General features: G+C 41.4%; 1 protein-coding gene across 23 annotated transcripts in view; it reads left to right on the forward strand.

The window, feature by feature from the left end:
- Window positions 1–10,219, forward strand: part of MACF1 (microtubule actin crosslinking factor 1) — a 332,081-nt gene that overhangs the window by 185,998 nt on the left and 135,864 nt on the right. For all 23 annotated transcript variants that reach the window (XM_034649704.1, XM_034649743.1, XM_034649718.1 and 20 more), the window contains 8 exons: window positions 43–169; window positions 703–886; window positions 1,314–1,483; window positions 5,253–5,431; window positions 6,095–6,233; window positions 6,902–7,095; window positions 8,070–8,232; window positions 9,164–9,247. In XM_034649704.1, the coding sequence (XP_034505595.1) occupies window positions 43–169; window positions 703–886; window positions 1,314–1,483; window positions 5,253–5,431; window positions 6,095–6,233; window positions 6,902–7,095; window positions 8,070–8,232; window positions 9,164–9,247 (1,240 nt within the window). The remainder of the gene's footprint in view (window positions 1–42; window positions 170–702; window positions 887–1,313; window positions 1,484–5,252; window positions 5,432–6,094; window positions 6,234–6,901; window positions 7,096–8,069; window positions 8,233–9,163; window positions 9,248–10,219) is intronic.

Here is a 10,219-nt window from a genome sequence, read left to right on the forward strand (position 1 = left end):
AAGTTTTAGAAAAGCTACAGCCAGGTTCTCTGTTTTCTCTAGGGTGGAGCAGTCTTACCAGAAAGTGATGGCCCTTTGGCATCAGCTACATGTTAACACCAAAACCCTTATCTCCTGGAACTATCTGAGGAAGGATCTTGACCTTGTAAATACCTGGAACCTGGAAAAGGTAAGTGTGAAAGCCTTACCTCAGGCTCACATCCTATTGGCAAGCTTTTTTCAGAACTTTTTTTTCATTACTGTGAGACTCCTACCCACCCAAAGGGAGTAAAATGGAGTTGGGGATAGTGTTTCAGGATTAGGAGGTCCTAGGAACTAAAAACAGCAGCCTGCATGGCCAAGGAAATTCCTGATGAAAATAAACAACATCTTCGGTCTTCTTGGCCGACCAAAGATTGTAGGATTCTTCTCACTCTGCAGGACAAGCAGCTCTTGTTTAAGTGTGTATATAGTGGAGGAATAATGGTGAATTGACCATTATGAAGGGTTGTGTCCAAAAGGGCACAGTGGATGCTTCTGGGGTGCTGGTAATATTGTTTCTTGATCTGCATGGGTAAGTTCTGATTCTGAAAGGTCAACATGTTTGCAATTTATGGTGTGTGTACTGATTTGTATATATGTTAAACATCAATGAAAAGGAGAACTAGAGAAAGTATTATGTTCCCATTCTACTGAAATTTCTTCTTCTTTTTTTTTCATTAGCTTCGATCCTCAGCACCAGGGGAGTGCCACCAGGTTATGAAGAACCTCCAGGCCCACTGTGAAGACTTTCTGCAGGATAGCCGTGACTCTCTGCTCTTCTCAGTGGCTGATCGTTTGCGCCTGGAAGAGGAGGTGGAGGCTTGTAAAACCCACTTCCAGCACCTGATGAAGTCCATAGAGAATGGTGTGTGCCTTGGGAAAAGGGAGAGAAATGGTGGATTGAGAGCCCTGAAGGGGGTGCTACTAGACCTTCATGGAGACTAGAAAGTACCACCTTCTTACTATTTGAGTGGCTCAGAACTTGAGATAGAGAAAAACTTACAGAGATGAATTCTCAAAATCAGATCATGGATGACGAGGCCTTATTTCAGTCATTATTGCTAATCAACGTATCACATTTTCTTGTGGAAATAACATGTTTAGATCCTTAAAGATGAGTATACGATGCAGGGAATTTAGGATCAGGCAAAAGGTTCCCCCCATATAAGGCCTTGCTTTCATTTGTGGAATATCAGGTATGCTGCCCTTTATCTAAGCCTGAATCTATTGTTCTCAGGTTTCTTGACCTCTGTTGTGGTGCTTAGTGGTATCCTGTGGTTGTGTATTTACAGAGGACAAAGAGGAAACTGTGGCCAAGATGTACATTTCAGAGCTGAAGAATATCCAGCTACGCCTGGAGGAGTGTGAACAGCGGCTGGTCAAACGAATTCAGTCTCCAGCCAGTTCTAGGACTGACAAAGATGCCCGGCAGGAGAATGCGTTAAGGATCGCAGAACAAGAGGTAAGCCTGAAGAGCAGGGTGGGTGCTGGCTGCAGTGTAAATGCTTTCAGAGTGAATTGGATGGCAAGACAATATGGAGCTTAAGAAATAAGGCAATGGGGGCGCCTGGGTGGCTCAGTCGTTAAGCGTCTGCCTTCGGCTCAGGGCGTGATCCCAGCGTTGTGGGATCGAGCCCCACATCAGGCTTCTCCGCTGGGAGCCGGCTTCTTCCTCTCCCACCCCCTGCCTGTGTTCCCTCTCTCGCTGGCTGTCTCTCTCTGTTAAAAAAGTAAAATAAAATCTTAAAAAAAAAAAAGAAAAAGAAATAAGGCAGTGGACTCATGGCATTCCTACTTGAGAATTCTTCGCTGCAGCCTGCAAATGCCTTTTTTCTATGGCAAAGCACGATTTCAACTCCCAGTGTGTTGCTTACTGTTGATTAGTTTTCTACACAGTTGGGAAGGCAGACAGACTGGCAAATTGTTCTAAGCACTGCATTTGAGCTTCATGTTTTAAGACTGCTTCGCAGAGATGCTACTGTCTGCTCTATCCCTTGTGTGCATGGGTTACTTTCTGTGACATGGTTGTCATCAGCCATAGGATGCAGAAAATATTAAGGAAAGACTCAGATTCTACTCTAGGCTCTGATGCACACTGGGCTTAGCAACTTAACTCTCATTCTAGTTTCCTTTCTTATAAAATGGATATAATGCATGAGTCCAAACTGTATCACTTAACTTACGAAGTTTTCCAAAACTTAGGAAGTTAAGTGATACAGTACATATAATGAGTTTCCTGGAAAAGTGAAATGCCATCAAAATTTAGAGTAGTATTTTTGAAGTAAAAGCAAATATTAATGGCTTTGTTATGTGCTCATAGGCATATAAAGAGAGTAAGCTGAAGTCCTTACTCTTGGCTTATGGTGTAGTTAAAGAAGGGTAAAACACTGAAGTCACAATTAGGACCTTCAGTTTAAGAGATGTCATAAGATAATACCAAGGGTATTTGCAGGTTTTGAAGCAAACATTGCTGTAGAAATTGAGAGTATTACTAGGCCATTTCTACTTGGGATCATAGGAGAGAGCTCTGTGAAGAATAGTAGATTTGATGTGGGAGGTTAAAGGAATGGAAAGGACTGGCTGAATTAGGAGGAGCGATTTTTCTTACCTTTCTCAATTATTCCTAAGCTTGAAGAAGAGGACGAGAGGGCAGTGTAATTTTCTTTGGCCGAGATGGGTCTAAATGCCCAAATGAGGCATATCATATAAACCTATAATTTTCATATTGAAACTTTAGTTTTCTGTAGTCATCTGAAACCTATCCCAGCAAAACAGAACATTTTAAGAAATGTTAATATTTAGCTCTTCTGAAGGACCTTCCTTTTTTTGATTTTTATTTTGAAGTAGTTTCAGTATACAGAAGATTTTTTTATTGTCACGTAGCCTTCACCTAGATCCCACAAATGTTGACATTTTTCTCTATTTGCTTTATCATTTTTTCTACAAATGTACATTGTAATAATCTTTTTCTTTTCTTGAGAGTGAGTTCTGGACGTGATACTCTTTTATCCCTAAATACTTTAGTGTGCATTTCCTAAAATGTAGTCTCTCTCTTTTTTTAAAGATTTATTAATTTATTTGATAGAGAGAGAGAATGTGCATGTACAAGCGGGGGGGAGGGGCAGAGGGAGAGGGAGAGCAGGCTCCCCCTGCAGAGTACAGAGCCCAACACGGGGCTCAATCTCACAACCCTGAGATCATGACCTGAGCCAAAACTGAGAGTTGGATGCTTAACTGAGCCACGCAGGCACCCCAAGGGTAGTCTCTTACGTAACCAGAGGACAATGATTAAAATCAGGAAATGAATATTGATATAATGCTGCTATCCAAGACTTCATTAAAATTTCATCTGTTGGCCTAATAATGCCTTTTTTGGGTACTTGCCCCCCAACACCAAAGAATATTTTTAGTACAGGACTCAATCCAGAACTTATCACACATTGCGTTTAGTTGCTATGTCTCTTTAAATTTCCTTAACCTGAAACAATTTCTCGATTTTTTATCATCTTTCATGCCCCTAACATTTATTTTGTAAAATGTTCCTTTATTTGTGTTTATCCGAGGCTCCTCCATGATTAGATAGAGGATAATGTTTAGGCAGGAATACCACAGAACTGATCTTGTGTCCTCAGTGTGTGATATCAGGAGGCATGTGATGTTGATTTGTCCCATTACTGGTGATAACTTGTACTGCTTGCTGCTCTTTTCCCCTTTGTAATTACTAAGCATACTGTGGGGAGATACTGAGACTATGTACCTATCCTGTTTTATATCACACTTTCACCAACTAGTTTTAGCATCTCGTGTTGATTCTTGAATGAATTAATTGGTATGACTATTGCCGAAAGGTGATTTTCTAATTCTGTGATTCCTTTTACAGTACATTATTCCTGTTTACATATTTACATTATTCCTATTACATTACAATAGAATAAATTTCTATTCTATCAAAAGGGAAGAGCTTGCCTGCCTTCCTCCTTTCTTCTTTCTTTATGTCAGTAGGGACTTAGGGATTCTTATATTATTTAAGGTTTGTAAGTTGTTATTGTCTTTATTTTGATGTTCGGAATTTCCCAAATTTAGCCAGTGGGAGCCCCTTTAAGCTGGCATCTATATCATTTTAACATGTCCCTACCGTTCTTTTAGTGCTTTCTTATTTCTCAACAAAACAAAATATTCCAGGTTCATCTTGCCTTTGCCAACCCCACCTATGTAATCAGCCATTTTTCCAAGGAGTCCCGCTTCCTTTGGATGGAGAATGCTATTTAGAAACCAAGATCTGGGTGCTGAGTATGCTCATTATTATTGGGGTGTCATTGTTTCTAGGTCTACTTAGCCGACAGAGCTAGAAAAATACATACTTACACATATATGCATACACACATACAAAACCACCTCTGTCACATGTACACACATATGTATACATGCATGTGTATGTGTATATATGTATGTGTAATTCATATGAATGTATCACAAAGGTGATATATTGATACCAATATATTTATCAATTTCTGTCTCTCACGCGTGCGTGCACGCACACACACACACACACACACACACACACACACAGATGTAACTATGAATTCACATGCACCTATTTTCATCTGGTTCCAAACTAGTACCACAGGGTTCATTCTAACCTCTCTTCTTTCCAAATTTTAACTCCCTTTGCCAAGACTGAAAAGCATACTTCATGTTATCCATAGTAAATTTACTTACTGCTCAGTTCTAGCACGTAGAGATAAGTAGTTTTAGAATTGCTGACTCATGGCACTACAAAAAAACAAACCTACTAACTGGAGTTCAGCATTTATTTGTGGTTCCTTTTGTCTTTAGCCTATAGTCCAAATACTGTGTTCAGGAAATACTTGTGTGTGTTCTTCCCATCCTCCCCCTTAGTGCTGTTTCGTAGTTTACTCAGCTACTTTTTTATATGGGGGCATTTAGGTTGTTTGCAGTATTTGCTTATTACAAACAAGAACTTCTTGGGGCGCCTGGGTGCCTCAGTTGTTAAACGTCTGCCTTCGGCCCAGGACGTGATCCCAGGGTCCTGGGATCTAGCCCCACATTGGGCTCCCTTCTCCACTGGGAGCCTTCTTCTTCCTCTCCCACTCCCCCTGCTTGTGTTCTCTCTCTCTGTCAAATAAATAAAATCTTTAAAAAAAAGAACTTCTTTCAAACTTCTTTGTTCAAGTCTGTCTCCATTTTGTTGTGTATCTTGTTCCTGACAGCGCACCCAAGAAGATTTGCAGCAACTGAGGTCAGAGTTTGATGCTGTTTGCACAAAATGCAACAGCTTTCTTCATCAGTCTCCATCTGGTTCAAGTGTCCCAACTCTGCGCTCAGAACTCAATCTGCTGGTAGAGAAAATGGACTGTGTGTATGGTCTGTCCACTGTCTATCTGAATAAGTGAGTAAGCTGAGGATTTGGAGCCAAGGGGCAGTGCTTTCACTGGGATGAGAAGGGGAAGTGCCTGGAGTGTTTAATGAATAATCCAGAGAGGTTGCAGATCTTGAAGAGCGTGTACTCATGAAGAGAGACCTTGGCCTTAGTTCCGGGCAAAATGGAGTGGGTTCATTGGGGTGCAGCGAAGAAATGCCAGTTATACAGAAAGGGAGATAGATTCGCAGTGTTAGGACTATTTTGTACCTCATTTCTTTTTGATTAGATGCCTCTGAAAAAAAGAAAAAGGAACAGTAAAGAATAAAAACAAAAATTTTCAGTTAAACTAAATATAGTCTTTGAGATGTTTTTCCCTCTACCCACCATGACCATTAGGGTCATAGATCTTAGACTCTTCGTAGTGTTACGTGGGTTTCTGGCCTCATGTTCTTTCTCCCATGAGTCCATCACATGTGTGCGTGTCCCAGTATCACCAAGAACTTTATTTTGAATTGGCTTAAATTGGCAGCATGTATACCATGCTCTCTTCTTTTCATGAAACCCTGTCATCATCTAGTAATGGTAACACTGACGTTAGCAGTTACGTTTTGGGAACTCTGTATGGCAGTCCAAGTCTGCGACTCAGCTCTTGAAATGTGTGTGCTAACGAAGGTGATTCTACCCTCTTAGGCTCAAAACAATCGATGTCATAGTGCGTAGCATCCAGGACGCTGAACTCTTGGTCAAAGGTTATGAGATCAAGCTAAGTCAAGAAGAAGCAGTACCGGCAGATCTCTCAGCTCTGGAGTCCCATCGGTCTACGTTACGGGTTGGTTGCTCTGTTTCTGAGTTTTGTAGGAGCTTGACTTAACATGCCCATTGCTTTGGGTTAACAGAGATATGCAATTTTAGATGGCATGACAGTGATTTAAGTTTGCATTTGAACTAGGCAGAATAGCATATTTAATATATTTTAACGTGGATTCAAAGAAGTTGGGACTGAGAAATATGTCTAGCTGGAAAGGGAAAATAAAGGACTATGCCTTTCTATTTATTTTTTCCCTTTTCTCCCCAGTAATATCATAGCTACATCAGATAACAGTCATGGTTTGTAAAACACTTAGCTCTCACCTCATTGATTCTCACAGAATTGTGAGGGGGTTGGGGAAGAGATCTTTATCCCCATTCACAGACGAGCACACTGAGATTCGGATTGGCCAAACAATTTACCTTGGTTTCATAGCTTATAAATGGGAGAGCCAGGTTTCGGACACCAGTTCTTTGCACATTTCTCTGTACTGTACCGCCTGTCCTTGGCCTCCTGGTGTGCATGAGCACTCTGGAGGTGTTTCTAGCACAAACATCATAAGGTCTAGCTTCTGATTTCCAGGTATAATGTGGAGCCAGCTGTAGTCAATGTCCTTGTTTTCTACCTTAGTCTGAGTCCTTTTTAGCATGAAATATATTTAACCTGTTGCTGTACTTGTGTTTATATAGCACTGGCTTAGTGATGTGAAGGACAAGAATTCAGTGTTTTCAGTCCTGGATGAGGAAATTGCCAAGGCCAAGGTAGTGGCAGAGCAGCTGAGTCGTCTGACCCCAGAGCGAAACCTAGATTTGGAGCGCTATCAGGAAAAAGGCTCCCAGCTGCAGGACCGTTGGCACCGGGTCATTGTCCAGCTGGAGACCCGGTGAGTGGTGGCCTCACCATTTTTTCCTATTCAGGGACTAGGTTTTAAACAGAAATTGAATTATATCTGTGTATTCTTATTTAAAGGCAGGAAGTGATAGAGAAGGGTACAGATTGAATGACAGTATGAATTCTGGACAAGGAGAAACAACAGAAAATTGGGACCACCAACCCCAAAGCAGACCTGAGGCTTGCTTTCGGATCAGCCGTGATGGTCCTGTTAGCCATGCTTCTCCTGTTCCAGTTTTTATCTAGTTAAGCCATGATGACAATGAATCCAACTATGAGCCATTTTTCATGTGTGGCTTTGCAGGATTTCTTGCTTCCACTTTCATTTGCTAATTCAGTGGTTTTTATTTCTGTTACTTGAAGTCCTCCTTCTGATGTCTGATTTGAATAGGAAAGATAGAAAATGATCTTTCTGAGACTAGGCTGGGTAGGTAAATATATAGGGAGAGGAGTTCTAGTAGCTCATAAATTTGGATTCATTCTCTATTATTGAATTACTTACTATCCCAAGTCTAGTTAGACTAACGAAAGTGATACAAGAAACTGTTACCGAAATTAACAAAAAATAACTACTGTTTTCACCCACCTTTCCCCAAGAAATTACAGCACTCCCTAAAACATAACTAGGGCACTCTGTCATCAGGAAACAGCCAGCACTACCTTATTGGCAACCCTGGTGATCCTTGGCAACCTAGGTAAAAATTTGACAAGGATTATCATGGGATGCTGGGCTCCCAGGCGGTGTTCAGGGCTAGCATGCACTACTGGTTTCTATTCACCTTCGCCCCATAAGGCACCAGGTACAAGCATAGGTCCCGGCATTGCACTGCTGTTCCACCAAAAAAAAGATGCATCCTCTGTGACCAAGCCCAACTAGAGGAAGGGGCTAAGGAGGGAATCGCACCATTTATTTTATTGTTTGTACCAGGGTATCTGATGGCAGTTTCTTTCCCTTTGCTCCTCCAGCCAATCTGAGCTAGAAAGTATCCAGGAAGTTCTGGGAGATTACAGAGCCTGCCATGGAACTCTCATCAAATGGATTGAGGAAACCACTGCCCAACAGGAAATGATGAAGCCAGGCCAAGCAGAGGATAGCAGAGTGCTGTCGGAGCAGCTCAGCCAACAGACGGTGGGTGTGACAATAGCGTGGTGAAAGTTGGGGGTGAGGGGGGTTAATTTTTCATAGAAGAAGATGATGGACTAGCTATTAAGCTTCCCCCAAATGGTAAGACATTCTGAGCCTCCTCTTCTGAAAAGAGTTCAAGCAGAATGGTCTCAAGATGATACTGGTTTTGCATTTAGGCCAGGCAGACTTGTAAGGTCCCTTCCAATCCTGAGTTGTAGTGACTGTATATTGAAACCATAGATGGACAGATTAAAATTATCTTGCTTCATTTTTTCACTTGATACTGCATTTGATCTAACTGGGATTAGAACATGGGGCATTGAAAACCGGGAAAGATGTGAACGGACAAAAATTATTTGAAGTGGTTTTTACTTGTTAGGATTTTGGGGATTTTTTTCCCTTTTTTTCTGTGTGTGTGTGTGTGTGTGTGTGTGTGTGGCTTGTTTTGTGTAGCATTACAGTTTAAACTATGAAGTCTGGTGTTAGATTGCTTGGATTCCAGTCCTGACTCACTCACTCACTATGAGACCTTGACCAAATTACCTAACCTCTCAGTATTCCACTTCCCCATCAATAAAATGGATACAGTCCGTTATTTGTTCAACCTATCTCACTTGTAAGGTTATTATCGCTGGGATTAAATGAAGCGATACATGTAAAATATGCAGAACAGTGGTTTCTGGAGTGTGGACTCCAGACCAGTAGCATCAGCATCACCTGGAGCTTGTTAGAAATGCAAACTCTCAGCCCTACCCAAACCTACCAAATCAGAAACTCCAGAGGTGTGGGGCCCAGCAATCTGTATTTTGTCCAGCCTTGCAGGTGATTCTGATGTAGCTAAGATTTGAAAACTGCCTTAGAATATAATAAATGCTCCACTGTTTTGACGACCATAAGGACAATGATAATGTTGTTGTGATACTTTGGTTTCTAGGATCTGTTTGCAGAAATCGAGAGGAATCAGACAAAGCTGGACCAGTGTCAAAAATTTTCCCAGCAATACTCCACTATTGTAAAGGTAACTCTAGGATGTCCCTGAAGGCGCGTAAATGATCTCCAGCATGGGAAGATCGTCCTTGTCACTGTAGGTTTTGTTTCTGGACAAATAAGTGCTTCCGCTAGAGGTTGATGCTGCCCTCCAGTTAATGCCAGTGTGTACTGTTCGTGGCCCTACATTCGGGGATGCTCAGAGGGGTACCAGACATCAGCTCTGATTCAAGGAGTCACTCTTTGGATGATCCACAGGTTTTTAAAACTTGCCATGTCAGAAACAGAATGTTTTGGATTTCCTCTCAAATATACTTCGCATTGTCTTGCCTATTTCAGGAAATAGTGTCCCATTTTCCTGCGTGCTGAAACAAAAAACCCAAGAGTCATCCTTAATTCTTCTCTTTGCCATAAACATTATGTGAATAGCTTGGCTCCATCTATCATTTGTTACCTACCCACCTGCCCCCATTTCCCTGCTTTGGCACCTAAGTAAGGAATCTTCGACTATTCTAATACCTCTGAGCTGATCTCTTGCTTTTACTCCTGTCTCCCAGGCTATTTCCCCACACAGTAGCCAGACTCACCTTTTTAGAACATACTGAGTGTCACTGAATCTCAGACGTCATTTTATACACTACAAAAAACAGGAAACTGCCAATTATGCAAATACCATTGATTGTAAGACATATTCTAGCTTCAGAGATACTAAAATATGGGGGAAATGTACACCTCATAATAGCTGAAATACAGGAAATTAGATCATGCCACTCTTCTGCTCAAAACTGTCCAGTGACTACATATCCTATTCATAATAAAATTCTAAAGCTGTATATGGCCTATGAGACCCTGCATGATCTGCTATCCCCCTCCCTATTACTCTGATAACATCTTTTTTTTTTTTTAAAGATTTTATTTATTTATTCGACAGAGATAGAGACAGCCAGCGAGAGAGGGAACACAAGCAGGGGGAGTGGGAGAGGAAGAAGCAGGCTCATAGCGG

Source organism: Ailuropoda melanoleuca, chromosome 2 (genome assembly GCF_002007445.2).
Source record: "Ailuropoda melanoleuca isolate Jingjing chromosome 2, ASM200744v2, whole genome shotgun sequence".
In the NCBI taxonomy this organism is placed as follows: Eukaryota; Metazoa; Chordata; class Mammalia; order Carnivora; family Ursidae; genus Ailuropoda; species Ailuropoda melanoleuca.